At 46.9% G+C, this 22,603-nt stretch overlaps 1 protein-coding gene across 4 annotated transcripts in view; it reads right to left on the bottom strand.

The window, feature by feature from the left end:
• Positions 1 to 4,046: 4,046 nt before the first annotated feature.
• The window catches only part of CAPN15 (calpain 15), a 150,633-nt gene continuing 132,076 nt past the window's right edge, over positions 4,047 to 22,603 (bottom strand). For all 4 annotated transcript variants that reach the window (XM_068244226.1, XM_068244225.1, XM_068244222.1 and 1 more), the window contains exons 5-12: positions 17,015 to 17,238; positions 15,826 to 15,951; positions 15,583 to 15,735; positions 10,186 to 10,347; positions 6,982 to 7,214; positions 6,721 to 6,893; positions 6,329 to 6,507; positions 4,047 to 4,505 (exon numbers count right to left, since the gene is read on the bottom strand). In XM_068244226.1, the coding sequence (XP_068100327.1) occupies positions 4,328 to 4,505; positions 6,329 to 6,507; positions 6,721 to 6,893; positions 6,982 to 7,214; positions 10,186 to 10,347; positions 15,583 to 15,735; positions 15,826 to 15,951; positions 17,015 to 17,238 (1,428 nt within the window). In that variant the 3' untranslated portion in view covers positions 4,047 to 4,327. The remainder of the gene's footprint in view (positions 4,506 to 6,328; positions 6,508 to 6,720; positions 6,894 to 6,981; positions 7,215 to 10,185; positions 10,348 to 15,582; positions 15,736 to 15,825; positions 15,952 to 17,014; positions 17,239 to 22,603) is intronic.

The following is a 22,603-nucleotide window of genomic DNA, read 5'->3' as shown; positions in this document are numbered from 1 at the left end:
AACCCTACGGCCGATTGACTGACTATTGCTCCTGCCCCACTGCGGTTAAACTAGGTTTTCTATAATGCCTGACACTGTTGATTTTTGGTCAGAATCAACTGAAATCCGATCAATCATATATCTTGGGGGAATCGGTTGCCAGCACATCTTATTACATTGAATAACTCTGCCAGGAATCAAATGGGAAAATTGATGTGCATATGGGCACTACTGTGTCAAATCTATTTTTCAGAGTCCTCAAACAAACCCAAGTGAAATCATTCCTTTGCCTTTTCTGATGTGGTGGTCTGCCCTGCCCCACCCCTTCCTGTTGGAACAGCCAATTGCAATGGTCTTAGAGGTCAGAGGATTGGAGGACAGAACTCCAAGTCAGAGAGGTCATGTCTTAGTTCAGTATTGGCCAGAGAATGCTGGGTTCCCTGAGTGCATAACAAAGGATCTGGACTGATAGAAAGGTACTCAAACACAGCCTTTTATACCAGCTGCAGTTTCAAGGTATAAAATGATCTTAAATATTAAGCTGGCCACGCGCTTTAAGACTAAAATAAATCCCTCTACATTCCCAATTTTAAACTTCTGCAGAGCAGTCATGTGACTCATGCTGCAGCTGATCAGTCCAGTCCTCCACATGGCCCTCACAGGGAGGGGGTGTGGCTGGGCAATCACTTCCTTCCTGACTGCAAACCGCCACTCCCCTTCCATCTTAAGGTGGCAAACTGAGGGGAAGACCACGGTTCATCTGTATAGACCAATACAGGTCACGTGAATGATGTGCAGAAAGATAAAATGAAGGTTGCACTAAAATCTATCTATGTTTGGCCAGTAGAGGAACTACAGTACTTGAGCTGCTTGGCAACAGAGACTTGTACCTGGCTACATGATGTGTCTTGGCAGTTGCAAGTTTCTAATAGCAAGTCACAGTCATTAGCAGCTGCACTGGATAATATTACTGGAATTGCAGTCAAATTGTGGCAGCTACAAGTCCATGCTGCATAGGCCAGACAGGTATCCTCTCAGCTACTAAACTATCTAGCTGATACATCAACAATGTGTTACAAAAATAGAAAGTATAAAAACTGGGAGGGGCAGGCCCTAGCAACCAATCAGATTCTAGCTGACAGTCATTCCTCAGAAGGGTTAAGATATTATACAGCGACAACAGACCTGTTCTGCATATATACGATAGACATAATAAGACATCCCAGTGTATGGGTTTCAGGTGAGTGAGGAGCAGCGTTGGGAGAAAAAAGGTTGACTTCTAGATAGAGCAGGATGAGTGAGCAAGCCCTTCTTTCCCTGAGACTCAAAGCATGAAAGCAGCAAAGCCCTCAAGCGTCCCCCCGCCTTTTACAGAAGCCCGATTTCTGTACATCATACAAGTCAATATACTATAATAATCTATCATCCAGCAGCGTAGCTCTCCCAGTCGAGGCGACTCCATTTTCAGAACTTTAAGATGCCTTCATCCTTTCAAAACCTCAGGAAAAAGTTGAAGTATGGTTGTAATCTGGGATTCAAAATGGACCTTCCTTCGAGTCTTTGTTATTCGGATTTTCCAACAAATCCTTGATTTGAATCCAGATGAAGCAGTCACATTTTTATCGCAACCATGATGCCATAGGACTCTAAATGAATTGTTTACAATGATTTTGATTCGAAGCTTCGGTGCCGAGAGTCATAGGTTATAAAGTAGAACAATGGTGATGTAGTTTTCTTTTAAAATGTGTACTATATTCTCTGTATTGTAAAAATAATTCTATAGCTTTCTACCCTGTTTTCAGAGGTACAAGATGGCTGCAGAATGGCTAAAATGGCTGCATTTTTCTGCCAGTAAAACAACACAAAGATGTTATTATTGCATGAAACTGCTAAAAGTGCTCTAAAATCAGGTCAGGGATCACATGACAGCTCTAAGGCCAGGGGTCACATGACAGCTCTAAGGCCAGGGGTCACATGACAGCTCTAAGGCCAGGGGTCACATCACAGCTCTGTGCATGATCTGAAGCTTGGTAAAATCATGCTCTTTCTGAGTTGATGCAATGATCATTTACTCAGCTGGGGAACAGAAACTCCTCCAGAGACCTCTCTTCACTGTCAGGCAGACACAGAGATGGATTAAAGGACAGCTAACCAGAGGAAAACCTACCTAAGGTAAGCACAGGGCTATGTTCACGCTGGATCGACATACCTCTGATCTCCCACAGCGCCCATTGCCATGCCTTGATAAGTTTGACATTTGGCTAAAGTAAAAATATCAGACAGGAAGAGGTGGGCTTGTTTTGATGTTCCCTCCTATCACCCTCCTCTGAAGGGGAGTGAATGGGGTAGGGAAGAGGGAGTGGGAGGGTGATAGGAGGGAACATCAAAGCAATCCTGCCACTTCCTGTCTAAAAATTTAATTTTAGCCAAAAGACAAATTTATCAAGGAGTGATTACGGGGATCAAAGGGAACGAGGAGAGGAAAGGACAATGCACAGAGGTATGTGGATCCAGCATGAACACACCTCTGTGGTTGCCATAGATAGCTTTGCCTTGGGTCAGGTATCCTTTAAGATGAAATGCAGCCCTAAGCAAGGTAGTAGCTTTGGCTCCCCATTGTGGTAATTGCAGGTGAAGAGGGTTTGACATGTGCAAGGCCCAAGGCACTTGCCTAGTGGGCGATCATGCTTTGGGATGATGGCCTTGTCAGATATTTCCTGAGATGTGTATCTATTCTCTAATGCAGTAGAGCTCAGCAGTTTCTCATACTGAATTGGATAGGGTAAATGATGTAAGGACAGAAGAGGATTTGAAACTGACAGATATTACATAACTGTGACCTGCCATCCAGAAACTCACAAAAACAATCCCGTGTGCAGTGGTGTACACCAGATTTAGCAAGCATGAACATTTTAGTTCAACAAGAAAAGGCAGTAGCACCAGCAAATCGAAGCCAGGGAGTTAATTAACCCGCCCTGCCAGACAACCGATCGGCAGTTTTGGGCTTTAATTTGGCTGATCGCACCTCCATTTCCTACTGGAATGAAATTGCCTTGCTTAGCTACTTTTTCCTTGATGTGTAGTAATTAGGGTGTTACTGCTGCCTTCTGTGTGGAATAGAATAGGTGAGGAAATGGCACAATCACATGAGTGGTTCGTAAGCTTCTGACTGGCTTCTGACATGAGTGGTTTGTAAGCTTCTGACTGGCTGATCAAAGTCAGTACATCACTTGTCACTTGAACATCAACACTGTGCTGACAAAATCTTTGTATGGCCAGCTTTTTTTTTTTTTTTTTTTTTTACTCCATATTGGGGGAGTGCTCAGGAAGGGGGGGGGGGAGGTTATGTATGATGGGGAAGTTCTGTATGAGGAGAGGAGTTCTGCATAATGGGGGGAGTTCTGTATGATGGAGGAGGGTATGTGTCTCTCAGGTAAATCTGTATCTCGGGGGAGGAGTTCTGTTACTGAGGCGGGTTCTGTTTTATCCAAGCTTCAGTCATGCTCAGCTGCACAGACTTCATCACAGGAGAACTCACTGGTGGATTTAGTAGGGGAGGAGAAGGTGCCCCTAAGAACCAATCAGGTTTCAGCTGTGAAATAGAAGAATAGTGATTGGTTGCTCTAGGTGATTTCTCCGCCCTTCTGCAGGTCTTGATAAATATGCCCCAGTGAATTCTATGGCGATGCATCAGGCAGTGCATAGGAAGGTTTTTAGAGCTCAAGCTGTAAATTAGTTAGTTTAAGCTAGGCATTTACCCAATCTTCTCCAGCCATAATTACAGAACGGGCTCATTGATTCTCCAGCAGCCAGTCACCTGCACTCTGGCCCGATCTATATCAAGCAACCTCCCCTGTATTACTAATCATCTTCATTAAAACAAACAAAACTAAGTCTATATCCAGTAATTCACAGTAACCAATCCAGTGATCTGTTATTGGACTAATTGCCCTAGACTGATTAAAGGTAAGATTGGATTGGCTGCTTTGGAACATTGCATTTTCTCTTTATACTGCCTTGTTGAATGGGCTCGCCTGTCTGGGAAAAGGACACACTAAACACAAATAAAACGATGGGAATGGCTGTATTTAGAGAAGTTTGAATAAGAAAGCAGGATCACTGACGGGGCACGTTTCTGCTTATACTGAGGCCCATAAAAAAATAAACAAAATGGAAGAAGGAGTGTGGACAGGACTAGAGGGTGGGGGAGGGTCCCTGTATACACAGGATTGAAGTCCTGAGTAGATTTCAAGTGTAGTTGTATATTTTTCCGGGAATCAGTCCCTAAAGTGCTCCCACAGAACCTGGGCAGTCCAGCCATGATGGGATGTGGCCAGGAGGGCGTGTGTCATAGCGGACGCGGGCCGTGCAGGCCGGATACCTCCGCGGACAGAGGGGGGCTGTGGGTGCCCTTGCTGGACATCCAGTCATTCAGGGAAGCCTGATTAGCTTTCCGGTGTGCCAGTCGATGGGTGATTGAGAAGCCAGCGTTGCCCTCCAGTTGTGATAAGATGACCAGCACCTGCCTGCGGAAGAAACACAAGTGTCAGTATGTGAAGATCATGTGACTATCATAGGGCCTCATTGTATACGGGATTGCAGGCAGCAATAATATGCGGAGAGCAATAATGGTACAACTAATGCATACAATGAACAGATTTAGCAATTATTGCAGTTACAGTTTCAACAATACTTTACTGGGCCTCCTTTACTTCCCCCCCAATGATCAGCAATTTCTTCAAGGGGCACAACGGATGCAGGGATCATAGCAGAACAACGGCCAGGGTCCAGAACGACTACACTGAGCTAGAAGAAGCCCTAGGTAAGTTAAACTGGAGACATTTTTTCACTTAACCACTTAACGACCGCCTAAGGCCCATAGGCGTCGGCGGGTCGTTAGTGGTATAGCATGGAAACAACGGAAACAACGGCCCTTCCATGCCAGTTCACGGAGACTGTCTCCGTGAACAGTGTGCGAGCCGCCGATCGCGGCTCGCACGCATAATGTAAACATCCGGGGAAGAAATCCCCGCTGTTTACATCACACGGCGCTGCTGCGCAGCAGCGCCGTGATGTAGATCGGCGATCCCCGGCCTCTGATTGGCCGGGGATCGCCGGCATCTGATAGGCAGAAGCCTATCCTATCCGGCGCAGGACGGAACTCCGTCCTGCGCCGCTCACAGGGTAAGGGAGAGGGAGGGAAAGCCGGGGAGGGCGGAAAGTGCTGCGGAGGGGGGCATTGAAGAGCCCCCCCCCCCCCCCGGAAAGTGCGGGCAGCCGGCGGCGATCAGACCCCCCCAGCAGGACATCCCCCTAGTGGGGAAAAAAGGGGGGAAGTCTGATCGCCCTGGCTATTTCCTGATCGGTGCTGCGGGCTGGAGAGTCCACGCAGCACCGATTAGAAGAAAATCACGTGGTCCTTAAGTGGTTAAAGGACAACCGAAGTGACGTGACATGATAAGATAGACGTGTATGTACAGTGCCAAGCACACAAATAACTATGCTGTGTTCCTTTTTTTTTTTCTTTCTCTTCCTGAAAGACTTAAACATCAGGTATGCAAGTGAAAGTTTCCGTTCAGGTCGAAACAGGGTCAGACTATTGCGTAACCCTCACGGATAAGGAATTACAGCCATAAAACACTTTCCGGTCCATAAATGGCTTCTGAGAGCAGGAAAGAAATAAAAAGGGACAATAGTTCATAGATTTGAGCTTTGGCATACTTCAATGAAGGTGTTATTGAGCAGAGACAATGAAACAGTAAAAATGTAAAAAATAGATTTAAATATATCTTTAAAAAAGTCATTTTTGGGAGCAGGAGGATAGATACAATTGTTTATCTCATCAGCTTATTTTCACCCTGGATGTCCTTTAAGATAACCTTCCCAGGGCAACAAAATCCCATAAGTCGGTGAGCAGTGTTTGTGCAGTCTAGCATAAATGTGAGCTATTGGGCGCAAGGCCTGCTGAAAATAAAGTGCACTATTGCAGTCCTGGCAGCAGGGGGAGACAATCACTAAAGCAAAGTCCTCATCTCCTTTAGGTATGCAAAAGAGCAGCAGGGGCAGTAAGATTTAACATATGTGCCACTGTATAAAACATACTTTGTCTTTCCCCAAAAATGTGCTTTTTACGGCGAATGCTTGCGAGCGCCTGCCAACACACATTGTCGACCTGCAGGGTACTCCCTGTATGGTCTCTAGCCATGTCTCTGTTCCCCCCCCCCCCCCCCCCCCCGTGAATCTGAGGGAAATTTATGTTGTATATGCATGTATATATAATTTTACAGATTTTCATGATAGCGGTCCTTTAACCACGCATCTCGATCCGATGATGTCATGTGCGGCTCACCTGTGAAGCGGTGGGACGCTGTCGCTGGTTTTCAGGCTGCCTCGGGTAGAGACCACGTTAAAGCTGTCTGTGCAGTCACACTGAATGTGCAAGTAGGACTTGGGGTGCCGGTTTTCCACAACCACGATAAGCCCCGCCCATCCGTGTGTCAGATAATAGCAGGTCATCCCCTCACGGCCCTGTGGAAGGAATAGAAGAGGATGCAGGAGCTCATCAGTGCTAATCTACATGCCAGTACAAGGGTATTATCGTACCCAAAGCAGGGACTAAGGGAAACGGCCAATAACGGTTGTTAGACATAAGCAAGACTGAGAAGAGGGAAGTGATGTGTGAGAAGTAATGAAGTATTGATCTCTGCAGACAGGCAGTAAATTATCCCAGCGTGCCTTCACCTCATGCCGCTCCCCCTTGTCTTCTGTCAGCAGGATGATGGCGTCTGCAAGCGTCGTTGGCTGTGCTTCCACTTGCTCGACCATGACGAGACGGGAACTATAGATGGCCAAGACATACCCCATGGGGTCTCCAGCCGAGCGACGGTTATTACTGCTGCCCGTGGGACTGGAAGCTACAAATGAGATAGGATTATTGGTCAGCTTTCACGGCTCGCCTCATAAGTCATCCTCACACACAGCCTGAAGGAAAGGGACACTCACCTTGAACGACGGACGAGCAGCCCAGGTTTATGGTATTCCAGTGGTTAAAGGCGCAGCACACCACGGCATATTCTCCGGGTTCCAGCATGACGTCACAGCCCACAAACTTTTTCACGGCTCTTTTGCTGTGCGCCATAAGGCGCCCCAACATCACTTTCCCCGCCCCACCGTGGGACGCTCGGAAAACCATGATGCACAGGTCCAGCAGGTGACTGTCCACCGTGTCCGACCGCCTGCAGGAAAGGGAGGGAAATGGCATAGGATCAGTACAACAAGCATTTCTACAGCTCTCATAATGTGGGATTAACCAATAACATTAAAGGGGAAATATAATTGTTACAAACTGTTGAACCACCATTTTTTTCCCATTTGAGAGCCATGCAACTGAACAGAATCATTGCAGGATGGATTGACTGAAAAGGACCTGACCAGCTGTAGCGCTGAATAGAAGGCGTAGGTAGTGAATCCAACCTGCTGCGGGCTTGATGCTAATAAGGTTTGGGTCTAAAAAAGTATACCTACACACAGGGCCAAGACAAGGTTACCCAGCACTAGAGATTCCAAGTAGTGGGCCGCATATAGTATTGTGGGTGGTCATCTGGTGATCCGCCTCCCTCCTGTGCTCACCCAATATGCAGAGTTATGCTCAGCAGGCAAGGTTTACAATAGAAACTCACCTCCTCCAGGCTTCAGTCGCTAGTGGTCCTGTCTTCTGCAGCGTTGCCCCCTCTCTAATTCCGGATTCTCAGATCAGAGAGGCAGACAGTGGACAACTCTGCAGAAGACAAATGGGGACTCTAGCGACTGAAGCATGGATGAGGTGAGACTCTATTGTAAACCCTGCCCACTGTGCGTAACTCTGCATCTAGGGGGGAGCACAGGAGGGGGGACTGAGAAGAGGGAGGGAGGAAAGAAGTCGGGCCCTCCCTTCCCCATGTCCCTTGCACTACCAACCTGGCTGGGCTGTTTTACTGCCCTGAAGGTGGCCCTTGATGGCGGGGCAGAGGAAGACGAATACGCCCCTCTTGGCTTTGTGCACAGAGCCCCACCTTCAGCCTGGCCCTGCCTATACAAATACCTGGATCCACTTTCATGGATTTTTCACCAGCAGTCTTATTTGTTAAAGGGGAACTGAAGAGAGAGGTATACGGAGGCTGCCATATTTATTTCCTTTTAATCAATACCAGTTGCCTGGCAGCCCTGCTGGTCTATTTCTCTGCAGTAGTATCTGAATAACACCAGAAACAAGCATGCAGCTAGTCTTGTCAGATCTGCCTTTAAAGTCTGAAACACCTGATCTGCTGCATGCTTGTTCAGGGGATATGGCTAATAGTATTAGAGGCAGAGGATCAGCAGGGCTTCCAGGCAACTGGTATTGCCTAAAAGGAAATAAACATGGCAGCCTCAATATACCTCTTACTTCAGTTCCCCTTTAACCTGCTCATTCTAACTTTGATTGAACATAAACTAAGGATTGGCTGTGAAAACAAACAACCATAATTTTTTATTTATGCAAATATAATCCCTTTAACCACTTCACCACTGAGGGGTTTTACCCCCTGAGCACCAGAGCAATTTTCACCTTTCAGCGCTCCTTCCATTCATTCGTCTATAACTTTATTATTACTTATCGCATTGAAATGAACTATATCTTGTTTTTTTCGCCACCAATTAGGCTTTCTTTAGGTGGGACATTATGCCAAGAATTATTTTTTTCTAAATGTGTTTTAATGGGAAAATAGGAAAAATGTGGGGAAAAAAATAATTATTTTTCAGTTTTCGGCCATTATAGTTTTTAAATAATGCATGCTACTGTAATTAAAACCCATGAAACGTATTTGCCCTTTTGTCCCGGTTATAAAACCATTTAAATTATGTCCCTATCACAATGTTTGGCGCCAATATTTTATTTGGAAATAAAGGTGCATTTTTTTCAGTTTTGCGTCCATCCCTAATTACAAGCCCATAGTTTATAAAGTAACAGTGTTATACCCTCTAGACATAAATATTTAAAAAGTTCAGTCCCTAAGGTAACTATTTATGTATTTTTTTTAATTGTAAATTTTTTAATTTTTTTTTAATTACAAAAAAAAAAAATGGGGAGTGTGGGAGGTAATGAGTTAATTTTATGTGTAAAAGTCATTTATTTGTATGTGAAAAATGTGTAGGGTGTAGTTTACTATTTGGCCACAAGATGGCCACAGTAACTTTTTGTTTTAATGCGACCTCCAAGCTTCCTTCCGGAAGCTTGGAGGAAGAATAAGGAGGCTGGACACGTGAGTTTTTTCTCACAATGATCGCGCTGCCCATAGGAGAGCAGCTGATCATTGCGGGGCTTAGATCAACGAACGGGAATGGATTTTCCCGTTCATTGATCTCTGGGCGAGCGGGGCGGCGGCGTGTTTACTAGCGGCGGGCGGCGTGTTTACGAGCGGGAGCGCGGGCAGCGTCGGGAACGCGGAAAGTACGTGTTTCTCCGTCCCTGGTTTTTAAAGGATGGAAAAAGGGGCGGAGAAATACGTACGCGCGGGGGTAAAGTGGTTAAAGTCATTTGGAATCATTAATAAAACAAACAAAAAAAAAGCCAGATACTTTCCTATGTAGCGGGAAGGCTCTGGGTCCTAATGAGTCTTCCATCTCCTCTCCCGGTGCCCGTTCCAGCGCAGGATTCCCCCGTAGCAGCATTCGACCAATTCGGTCAAATGCTGCTGTCTCCGCCGCCGAAGGGAGGCTTTAGAAGTCTTCGGGAGCCCGAGTGGCCCAGAAGACGGGCCGCTCCAGACTGCGCATGCATCCTCTCTCACGTACTCGCACAGTATGGAGCGGTCTGTCTTCAGGAGGACTCGGCACCCGAACACTTCAGAAGTCCCCTGCTGCGGGGGATTCAAAAGGGGAAGCTAGCGCTGCACCGAGGGCAGCGGGAGAAGAGAGGGAAGGCTCATTAGGACCCAGAGCCTTCCCTCTCCTTAGGTAAGTATCTTTTTTTTCTTTTTCTTTAATAACCACTACCAATGACTTATATTTTTGTGCTATTATGTAAATTATATTTACTGTGACTTAACTTCTGTACAATGTCAGTAATGTACTTTGTAGGAGTTCTTATTCCTTTATAGGTGAAGAACATTTTCAGCATTATAGAGGATTACCAACACGCCAAGAAACCCTTTCTGTAGGGATGCCATATTTTACGCTCGTCTTCCTTACCTGCTGCCCTCTTGGAATAGCGAGAACTCCAGGGCGGTGCGCTCCACCACCGTCAGCGAGGTAACAGTCACCGGCACTGAGGCCTTGTTGGGAAATGAGCCCTGGACTCTGACTTCATGCCAGTCCGTGTGGATTTTGCAGATGTCGACCGAGTCAAAATACCTGCAGCAGTCAAAGAGGGCAAATGAGAGACAGTCGGGAAACAGGATAGACGGACAGATGGAGTAAATAAGATAAAATGAAGAGAAGATGGGAGAAAGAGGGGCAGAAAATGATGCATTACAGCGGTGGAGGTCCCTGTACTCTACGCCTTATGCTGCTAAGGCATTGACCTGAGGAAGCGGACCATGTCCCACAAAACTTAGTCAATTTTTTGAATAAATATTTTTCCAGTTGAACGGATGTCTGCATCTTCTGGAGAGCTAAGCGATTACCTCATTTACACGTTATACGGTTTAAAATTTTAACACCCATGTATTTTGGGCTCCTCCACTCCACCCTTCTACGTATTGCAGAGGAGACATAAAGCTGTTCTGTGCCTGAGAATAAATAACAGCAGTCTGGATGTGACACAAAATGCAAGCATTACTCTCTTCCCTGCTTTATTTCAAAGCCTTACTACAAAAGCACAAATGTCTCCTTATGCCTTTGTAGGGTCTCGGTGGAAAAAACTGGTTTCTGTCTGTGAAGAACATTCCCAATTGGCTAACACAGGATCCCAGACATTGACCACTTCCTGCTCCACAGACTGTCTTTGCTACAGGCTGCAATCCTGCAGACAGATTCAGACTGTGCCGCCCCCCCCCCCCCCCCCTTCCAGTCTGTAAAGTGGGGATGGCGCAATCCGGGAAGCAGCCACACCCTCAGTGGCTTAAACACCACCTCGCTCAAAAAAATCTTTTGGACAAGTGATCAAAATTTTAAATCTCATCTCACAGAGTAAGTTAACATGTGAGAAATTAGACGGTACTTTTAGACATGTGACTGGCTATGGGCTCTACAGTTAAAGCAAACCAGTAAGGAGAAAAAGTTTAGATACTCACCTAAGTAGTTGGATGCCTCTAAATGCTCCAGACACTTTGTAGATCTTCCCCAAACCTACCGCTGCTGCCTGTGAACCTCTTATTTTTTTTGTGACCATTGCTCCCCTCAGAGTACAAGCTACCCCATACTGACCATGCGCCAGTAAGATCCATGCACGGCCAGTAGAACAGTGGCTCATGCTCAGTGGAAAAAGCCATGCAGGAGTGGCTGCATTCTACTGGGCATGCACAGACCGCACTAGTGCATGCACATTATGACAAAGCTTGTACGTGGGGGGAAGGGGGGGGGGGGTGGAGGGGTTGAGCGGCCACAGGAGCGCATCCCACAAGCACTTGCTTAGCAGGACTCAGTGCTGGATCAGTGGGATTGAGAAGGAACAGAGAACCGCCTGGACTATCTAGAGGCTTCCCTCCTGATTTCAGCCTCCTGATTGCTGCCCCCCCCCCCCAACTTCAGTTTCCTGATCCCTGCCCCCCTCCCCCCCCCCCTTCAGCCTCCTGACAACCCCCCCCCCCCCCCTGCTTCCAGCCTCCCAACAGCCTTCCCCGCCAGCTTTGAGATCCCAGATTTCAGCCTCCTGATACCCCCCTGAGTTCAATCCAGAGACTTCCCCCCTGACTTCAGCCTCCTGATCCCCCCTGCTTCCAGCCTTCCCCACCAGCTTTCTGATCCCTGATTTCGGTTCCCTGATCCCCACCGACTTCATCCTCCTGACCCCCCATCCCCCCAGGCTTTCAGATCCCCCCTGACTTTAGCCTCCTGATCCCAACACGCGCCTCCCCACACCTGCTTTTGGTCTCCTGCTCCCCCTTGATTTCAGCCTTCTGATCCCCAACACCTGCTTTCAGCGTCCTGATCCCACCATTGCTTTACCTTCCAATCCCCCCCCCCCCCCCCCCCCCCAATTTCAGCCTTCTAATCCCCCCTCCAGCCTATGGAAATACACAGTATTCAGCTTACTATTAGGTCCAGTGGAAAAAAAGACATCTACCACTGCAGTGCTATTTAGCAGCCAGGTTGAAAACACACAACCCCCACTATTTTGTGTTAATGAAAACTAGATGAAAGCAGGTACACCAGGAACTACAGCTAACAGAAAGTGTCTGAGGGGACTTTACTTCAAAATGTGCCAATCCATAGTGAGATCAGGCAATAATTGTGTGTCCATAAGTGTAATTTCCATACACAGTGTAAACAGAGCTCAACTACGTTGGAGCAGATAGCAAAGCTTTTCCTTTCATGCCTCTCCTGTCAAGGTTACATGACAGAAGTAAAGAGAACTAGAAACATTTGCTACTTAGCAACCATTCAGGTCCTCAAAGCAGCAGGCTTCTGAATGGCCGTGATCCCGGATGTCCCTGGCTGTAGTTAAGGCCCGTACACACTTTAAACCCTTGTCATGCAGACCTGTAAGCGTCCTTTCGGCTGGCAGTTCTGGAGTGATTGCTGGTTGGCTCCAGGTCAAGCAGCTCATTCCGCATTATGTAGAGAGGAAGGGGGTAGAAGAGCAGGAGTGAGCTATTGAGAGCAAGTAACAATAGTGATCGTACATGAATTCCCGGCATGTCCAATTGCTAATGGGTTCCCAACGAATGTCTGGACATACTACGGTATTAAGGCAACCAAAACCATCCTGAACGATTATTGGAGGATAAATGCTTTTATAGTATACAATCAACCTCAAATGTCTCTGATACATAATGTCATTATATTGGATCACTAATAGTTGTTCTTCGTCAGCAAATGATGGCAGCTGGGTCTTAGTTAAAGCAGATCCGAGGTGAAAAACTAACTATAACAAGTAACTTGTCATTATATATCTTATTATTTATTCCTGTCATACAATGAGAGCGGCCATGTTCTGTTTGTCACATTACACACAGCCAAGCTGCTTTGTATCTCCAGCCCTCAGCCAGTAAAAACTTCCCTCCCCTCTCCTCCTTCCCTACAATCTCTGGCTAGTAACCTCCTCCTCCTCCTGCCCAGACTGAGCTCCCATAAGCCCTTGCTACATGGATCTGAGAGTGCCAAGGCACTCTGGAGAAGCTGTGCAGTATGTTTGTTTAGTTTATAGGGAATTAGAAGTATTAAAACAAACAAAAAAAAGTATTTGGCTTGAGGAATGCCCTATAAACTATATGAAAGGAACACAATTATGCAATGAGTAAAGGATTATCTCGGATCCACTTTAAAGACTTTTCTGCCAAAAGGGCTTCAATTCAATAAACGCCACCAAATTTGGTACAGTAGAAAACAGCTGATTTAACCAAACATCTTGTTTAATGGCAATTCACTAAGGCTGGAAAACTGAAATGACCAACTAGTGAGGTAAATTGACTGACTTTTGAGGTTAGATTAGATCCAATTAGGTTCAATCAGAGAGAGATCAGTCTCTTGGTCGATCTGCCCATAAACAGTCTAATGTATAGGCACCTTTAGTGCAATCAGGGCCGTTTCTACGGCCGTGCGGCCCGTGCCGCTGCCCTGGGCGCAGAGGAAGGGGCGCTGTGATAGCGGGGGGAGCCGGAGCCGCTGGGAGGGCAGCCCGACCTCTTCCTCCCTCTCCTCTCCCGGCCGCCCTCCATGCTCCCCCCTCGGACTGCAGCAGAGTTAGCGCGCAGGGAAGCGCTGCTATACATAGTTACTCACCTCCCTGGATCCGATCGCCGCTCACGCCCTGCTGGTCTCCTCTCTGCAATGTAGCCGTTGATACACACGTCACGCTGCTTCCTATGTAAACAGGAAGCAGCGTGTGTATCAGGCTACATTGCAGAGAGGAGACCAGCAGGGCGTGAGCGGCGATCGGATCCAGGGAGGTGAGTAACTGTATATAGCAGCGCTTCCCTGCGCGCTAACTCTGCTGCAGTCCGAGGGGGGAGCACGGAGGGCGGCCGGGAGAGGAGAGGGAGGAAGAGGTCGGGCTGCCCTCCCTGCGGCTCTGGCTCCCCCCGCCATTATGAGGGGGCACCTACCTACTTAACCTATACTGGGCAAGCTACCTATCTATCTTATACTGGGGGGCACCTACCTAATCTAACCTGTACTGGGGGCAGCTACCTATCTATCCTATACTGGTGGGCACCTACCTAATCTAACCTGTACTGGGGGGCAGCTACCTATCTAACCTATACTGGGGGCAGCTACCTATCTAACCTATACTGGGGGGCAGCTACCTATCTAACCTATGCTGGGGGGCAGCTACCTGTCTAACCTATGCTGGGGGGCAGCTACCTATCTAATCTATACTGGGGGCACATACCTAATCTAACTTATACTGGGGGAACCTACCTAATCTAACCTATACTGAGGGGCAGCTACCTAATCTAACCTATACTGGGGGGCAGCTAACTATCTAACCTATACTGGGGGCACTTATCTAACCTGTATTGGGGGGCACCTACCAACCTAGCTAGCCTATACAGGTGGCAACTATACTGGCTACCTATACTGGGGGCACCTACCTAACTAACCTATACTGGGGGTACCTACCTATCTAACCTATGCTGGGGACAACTGTACCGGCTACCTATATTGGAGGCACCTACCTAGCTAACCTGTACTGGGGGCACCTACTTATCTAACTTATACCGGGGGGGGGGGGTGCCTGCCTATCTAACATATACTGGGGGCAACTATACTGGCTACCTATACTGGAGGCAGCTACCTGGCTAACCTATACGGTGGGCAACTTTAATGGCTCACCTATGCCTGGCCACCTATACTTGGGGGGGACCTATAGCTGGCTACCTATACCGGGGGGGGGGGGGGCGCAATTTTTACACCCTCGCCCTGGGTGCATTTTAGCCTAGAAACTGCACTGAGTGCAATGAAGTCATTTTGGTTCGAGTTTCATTGTCTTTTCAGTGCTAGTCTTTAGGCATATAATGCTTAAAAACCAGGTGATTAAGCATTTGGAGGTCAGGAGGAGAGGCAGAGCGTTGTGTAAAGAGCGTGCTGGCAAACAATAGACAGCTGGAGGATCCTCTTATATGGTAACAAATCAGTAATGGGTTACAATTACAGTGTTCTCCCCAGGCTCTTTTAGCTGGCTGCTCCACCCGACTAGTTTTGGTGACACCTGGCTGTCATCAGCCCACCTCCTATGCTGTAAACAGAGTTGCTCACAGATGCACTGGCCCTGCATTCTCTCATCTTGCCCCACCCAGCTACTTTTTCATGCCACTCGGCTGGAAAAAAATTCTGGGGAGAACACTGAATTACATGACTGATAAGGGCCAATGCGTTAGCATGTGTAGGTTTATATGTGCACTTTAGCCTGTGGAAATAACAATCATAACAATTCAACACTGAGGTATCACAGAAAGCCCAATTCAGGGCTGGTTGGTGACTCACCTAATGAAATCATTGTATTCCATCCAGAAGACCCCTTCACTGCTGCCATGTGGCATGAGCTCGTGCTTCAGGTGAGTCGGCCAGGCGGGCCAGTCATCTGACCAGCTCCCGTTCCAAGAGAAGCGGCCCCAGGGGTTCCGCAGCCGGAGAAGTCTGCAGTTGAAACATTCAGAGATTAACACAGAACACTTATGGGAAAATCATGAAAGGCACCAACAAGTTACTGGAGTTGCTGGTACTCACCGAGTGCTCTGGATATCTCGGAGGTCAAGTATAGAATAGGCATGCCTCGGCCTGAGACCAACAGTCTCGTACGCTGCATCATCCACCTTCATGTTGCCTCCTCCACAGGAAGCTCCCATCAGAAACCTGGAGTCATAGGAGACACAGAAGCACAATACATCAAAGATAGACAACCACCCAAATTACTTTCCTTAAAGGAATACCAAGGTGAAGATTTTATTTTGCATCTATCCTCCTGCTCCTAAAAATTACTTTTTTTCATATATGCCAGTTTTATTTTATGTTTGAATCTACTTTTTTTAAAGGACTTACGAGGCCAAAATGTCTAAAAAAAGCAAAGTACCTGTAAGCTGTTTAAATGCAAGGAGGACACCGTCCGCGCCCTCCGTGCAGTTCCGCCGGGTCCCCTTCCTGAGATCGCCCCCCGCGCCGACCCCGACCCCCGAGGCCGGGTCGGGCTCTCGTGCCGCTCTCAATATGGCCGCTTCCATTGGCCGCGGCTGCGCAGTCCGCCTGGCCGCGAGTGCGGCTGCGCAGCTCTACGGCCAACCCCTCCGATCCACGCTACAGTGCGTGGTTCGGGGGGTTGGCCGTAGAGCTGCGCAGCCGCACTCGCGGCCAGGCGGACTGCGCAGCCGCGGCCAATGGAAGCGGCCATATTGAGAGTGGCACGAGAGCCCGACCCGGCCTGGGGGGTCGGGGTCGGCGCGGGGGGCGATCTCAGGAAGGGGACCCGGCGGAACTGCACGGAGGGCGCGGACGGCGTCCTCCGTGCATTTAAACAGCTTACAGGTACTTTGCTTTTCTTAGACATTTTGGCCTCGTAAGTCCTTTAAGTTTTTAATATTTTGTTGTCTTTGCTCAATGACAGTCTCTAAAGTATGCCAGAGCTACAATCTATGAACTTGGATAGAGGGAGAATTGCAGCACTGTATCCAGGGAAGGTGTTTAATGTGCAGGGATGCCACAGATCTATATATAACAGTACGATTTGTTTTCCTGCTTTCATGGTCTAAAAGTTTGTAGAATAATTGCACTGCTTTTAGCCCCTTAAATCCGGAAGTAATCATACCACCAGGGAGGTTAATGCATACTTTTAGGACTGAGTTCTCTATACCAGCATGTATTTTTGCTGTTGTGATAAGCTAGGCCCAGTATACTCCGTTACGCCACTCCGCAGTGACCTTACCCGGCTTCCTTAGAACTCAGCATTTTTGCCCAGATGAGGTCTGTGTCCACCGTCTCCTCTCGGGGGTTGGTCGAGCTGATCTGAAGCATTAGACTTTCACATGGTGCTCCGGTCAGTGTGGCCAGTCCCTCAATGGCCCGGCCGGCCTGCAGGGCAAAGTACGATCCGTGGAGCTTGGCCAGAGCCTTCTCTATCAGAGCCACCCACAGCTGTTTCCTTTGGGCCTGTAAAGTAGAAAAGCCAGGATTGCTTACAATGTTACGTCACATTTCCATTTCAAGATATATAAAGGCCCTTTCCAAGTGCAGCATAGTGGCTATGAGGCTTTACCACTTTAGTCTTGTAGTTCTAGAGTCACAGGTTTATACCGCAGCAGGCACAGTGTCTGTGTGGAGTATACATTTTCTCCCTGCGTTTGTGTGGCTTTCCTCCAGACACTCAGATTCCATCATCATGCCAAAAACACACTAGTATGTGGGCTGCCTCCCACCAAAACTGGCCCCACAATGTGATAGGTTAAGTGGCTGATGAGAGTCACTGAGTGACAGCTGTGAGGGGAACTGAGCAATGTAACTGTGAAGGACTAAGAATTGTCTACATTATATGCATGCCTAATAACAGTTCTTCTAATGTGCTTGTAGCCTTTTTATTATTATCTTGTTTATAAAGTGCCAACTAATGATGCAGCACTGAACAATAAATAAGGTTGCAGACAGCGAAAAAGAGCACCCAAATACATAATCGCGCAACTCCAGAGAACGCTTAGGTGTGAGATACTCGTAAGGATGGAGGCGACCAAGTGTAAAAATATACATAAACTTCTAATAGTTAAAATAAGAATTAGAGGTAATCTCTTACCTTTCCTGAAAATAAAAACACCAGTAGTACTGGGAAAGTAATTATTCAAAACACAAAATAGACAAAACATTTTGCGGGTGCTAGCCTGCTTCCTCAGGTCAATACACAGTGTCTTGCGGCAAGGTAAGATTGGATATGGGCGCATCTGATGAAATATAGCTGTACTAGCTGACCTAAGCAGATTTAAAAACGGGCTCTAGGTCTTTCACTGCTGCCTGCCGCGAGCGCACCCGTCACGCGCACCGTCAGGCATGCACGCGCACACCCGCCCACCGTGCAAGCACGCATGCGCCCGTCTCCTGCGTCCTGTCCCAACGGCTGTGTCGGTGCAGGACATGCGCAGTAGCGCAAAAGCATGGACACAGGGGTTTTATATAAAGAGATATACTTACAACTTAACATTTATTAACGATACTACACCATTCAGGTTCCTGGTCTCTCTGTTTACCTAGGTACAGTATTGTTGAAATACAAAGTCACTACAAGGATCACCGAAACCCAGAAGTTTAGGTGTGAAGCTAGGTGCATGAAGTCCATGGAGTGTTGATCAAGCAGAACAGGTAGTTTAGTCATTCAATGAGACAGTTGCAGGTGCATGGGGACGGGGGATGGGGAGACAGGCTGCTCGATGGCTTACAATCTAGAAGGAGGGGAACACCAAGTGAGCGATGTTGTGTAGCTGTTCAGCATAGAGGGTTAGGGCATTGATGAAGTAGGGTAGGCCAGAAGGAACTGGTGTGTTTTGAGGGCTTGCTTGAAGGTGTTGAATCAGGGGGCGAGCCTCGTGTGGGGTGTCAGGGAGTTGCTGCGGGTAGGGGCAGCTCTAGAGAATTCCAGTAGGCTCGCATGCGAAGAGGCAATTACTGGAGTAGTTAGGCGTAGGTGAATGGAGGATCAAAGTGTGCGGTCAGGTGTGTACTTGTGGATTAGTTAAGAGAGATTATTCTGTTAAGTATTGTGGAGGGATTTGAAGACCAGACGCAGTCTCTTGAAGGTAATACTGGAACGAATGAGCAGTCAGTGGAGGGAATTGCAGAGAGGGGCCGCAGAGGCAGAACGGTAAAAGGATTAAGTGATTCTGGCTGCGAGTTCATGATAGACTGCAGGGGGGCAATTTGGTTCATAGGAAGGCCAGACCGGAGGGTGTTGCAGTAGTTCAGTCTGGAGATTATGAGAGAATGAATGAGCAGTTAATTACTGTCGATCTGAATAGTGTGATAAGGGGTTAGAATTTCCTTTCTTTCATTAATTTTATTGATTTCTTGGGTCACCATCTACAAGATTTTTCATCACTTCCTGTGCAGACAGGAAGTAGGGAAATCTCACCAAGACTGACAGAGACAGCAACAAATAAAACATTTTTTGTAAGAGGGAAATATCACTAGTTAACTATCTGGTCAGGAAGGGATTCACGGTCAGTCGTATTAAGGGGAAAAATTGGGCCAATTTCCAACCAGAGTCCTCCATGACTACAGTAGATCCTTTTTGCCTGCACCTCAATGTGAACAGTGGACAACTCCCATTTATGTAGTAGCTGCCTCTGCCTGTCTTACTCTTTTCTTTTTCCCTTCTTCTTTCTCTCAGTTTTCATTTCCCTACCTTCTCTTTCCACTCATTTTTCTCCCCCTCCTTGTTTTTCTTGGGGGCGGAGAGATTGCTACTCCTGGCCTATCCTGGAAGGACACCTGAGCCCTGTTCTCCTTATACAGGTCCTTCTCAAACAATTAGCATATTGTGATAAAGTTCATTATTTTCTGTAATGTACTGCTAAACATTGGACTTTCATATATTTTAGATTCATTGCACACAACTGAAGTAGTTCAAGCCTTTTATTGTTTTAATATTGATGATTTTGGCATACCGCTCATGAAAACACCAAATTCCTATCTCAAAAAATTAGCATATCATGAAAAGGTTCTCTAAACGAGCTATTAACCTAATCATCTGAATCAACTAACTCTAAACACCTGCAAAAGATTCCTGAGGCTTTTAAAAACTCCCAGCCTGGTTCATTACTCAAAACCGCAATCATTGGTAAGACTGCCGACCTGACTGCTGTCCAGAAGGCCATCATTGACACCCTCAAGCAAGAGGGTAAGACACAGAAAAAAATTTCTTAACGAATAGGCTGTTCCCAGAGTGCTGTATCAAGGCACCTCAGTGCCTTGTGGAAGTCTGTGGGAAGGAAAAAGTGTGGCAGAAAACGCTGCACAACGAGAAGAGGTGACCGGACCCTGAGGAAGATTGTGGAGAAGGACCGATTCCAGACCTTGGGGGGACCTGCGAAAGCAGTGGACTGAGTCTGGAGTAGAAACATCCAGAGCCACCGTGTACAGGCGTGTGCAGGAAATGGGCTACAGGTGCCGCATTTTGGTCAAGCCACTTTTGAACCAGAAACAGCAGCTGAAGCGCCTGACCTGGGCTACAGAGAAGCAGCACTGGACTGTTGCTCAGTGGGCCAAAGTACATTTTTCGGATGAAAGCAACTTTTGCATGTCATTCGGAAATCAAGGTGCCAGAGTCTGGAGGAAGACTGGGGAGAGTGAAATGCCAAAATGCCTGAAGTCCAGTGTCAAGTACCCACAGCCCGTGATGGTCTGGGGTGCCATGTTAGCTGCTGGTGTTGGTCCACTGTGTTTTATCAAGGGCAGGGTCAATGCAGCTAGCTATCAGGAGATTTTGGAGCACTTCATGCTTCCATCTGCTGAAAAGCTTTATGGAGATGAAGATTTCATTTTTCAGCACAACCTGGCATCTGCTCACAGTGCCAAATCCACTGGTAAATGGTTTACTGACCATGGTATTACTGTGCTCAATTGGCCTGCCAACTCTCCTGACCTGAACCCCATAGAGAATCTGTGGGATATTGAGAAAGTTGAGAGACGCAAGACCCAACACTCTGGATGAGCCTAAGGTCGCTATCGAAGCATCCTGGGCCTCCATAACACCTGAGCAGTGCCACAGGCTGATTGCCTCCATGCCACGCCGCATTGAAGCAGTCATTTCTGCAAAAGGATTCCAGACCAAGTATTGAGTGCATAACTGAACATAATTATTTGAAGGTTGACTTTTTGTTTTAAAAACATTCTTTTATTGGTCGGATGAAATATGCTAATTTTTTTGAGATAGGAATTTTGGGTTTTCATGAGCTGTATGCCAAAATCATCAATATTAAAACAATAAAAGGCTTGAACTACTTCAGTTGTGTGTAATTAATCTAAAATATATGAAAGTCTAATGTTTATCAGTGGCAGAAAATAATGAACTTTATCACAATATGCTAATTTATTGAGAAGGATCTATATATGGACTGAACTATCCTTACCTTTCTATTATGTTACTAGTGCTATGTTAGGCATTTTATATTTTAAGCTTTCCCCCCCGCTTCTTTTATCGGGTAGTTTATTTACCCATTAATTATGATTTGTATTTCCTTATTTGTAAAAGCCTTAATAAACAAATTGAAAAAGTTGAGATCTGCTTCGGAGCCCAGACATTAGCCACTTCCTGAACCACAGACTGTGCCTTAGGCTGCAATCTACTCAGAGGGATTAGGTTTGTGTCTGCCCCCTTCCATCTTGAACAGCAGGATTTTGAAGACCCAAAAGCAGCAGCAGATCCACCTACGGAGCCTGCAACTAATTCCCTCAACCCATCGGCTTCAGATCATGGGTTTCAATTTTTAAGCCAGGACTTTTAACACCACACCTATACCTCAGACCACACTAAAAAAGGCTAATAATTGAAAACAGCGATTACTAAGCTATTAGATGGAATGTTCATACAGGTGCCATATGTATGCCTTATAATCCAAGTATACTGCACCCAAATAATCTAGCGCTGGTAAACTAGCTTTAAAGAGAACCCGAGGTGGGTTTGGAGAATATTATCTGCATACAGAGGCTGGATCTGCCTATACAGCCCAGCCTCTGTTGCTATCCCAAACCCCCCTAAGGTCCCCCTGCACTCTGCAATCCCTCATAAATCACAGTCACGCTGCTGACAAACAGCTTGTCAGAGCTAGCTGTGTTTATCTCTAAAGTGTCAGTCTGCTGCTCTCCCCGCCTCCTGCAGAACTCCAGTCCCCGCCTGCATCCCTTCCCTCCCTGCTGATTGGAGGGAAGGGACGGGGGCAGGGACCGGAGCTATGCAGGAGGCGGGGGAGCAGCTGAGACTGACACTACAGATGTAAACAGAGCCTCACAGCATGGCTGTGATTTATGAGGGATTGCAGAGTGCAGGGGGACCTTAGTGGGGTTTGGGATAGCAACAGAGGCTGGGCTGTATAGGCAGATCCAGCCTCTGTATGCAGATAACATTCTTTAAACACACCTCGGGTTCTCTTTAAAGCAAACTTGAGCTGAAAATTAAAAGTCTAAATAAACATACACACATCATACTTACCTCCCACATAGTCTACTCATCAATCTCTTTTTCCTCTCCTGTGTCCCTCTCCATATCACAGAGATTCAATGGAATTCTCCCTCCTCCATTTTGAAAATGGGCATTACCCCTTAACAGCTTCCTGGGCAGCACACTGCTAAACTGTAATATCGCCCACTTGAGCCATAGGGACACATGGACATTACCTTGCTCATTATTATTATTATTATTGATTTATAAAACGCCAACATATTCCGTGGCGCTGTACAAAGTAAGAAACAAACATGGGATACATAAAAATACAGACAATGGTGTGCACTAATATACAAGATACATAATTAGTGACAA

This window comes from Hyperolius riggenbachi, chromosome 7 (assembly GCF_040937935.1).
Source record: "Hyperolius riggenbachi isolate aHypRig1 chromosome 7, aHypRig1.pri, whole genome shotgun sequence".
In the NCBI taxonomy this organism is placed as follows: domain Eukaryota; kingdom Metazoa; phylum Chordata; class Amphibia; order Anura; family Hyperoliidae; genus Hyperolius; species Hyperolius riggenbachi.
This window is presented reverse-complemented; position numbering and strand designations above follow the sequence as displayed.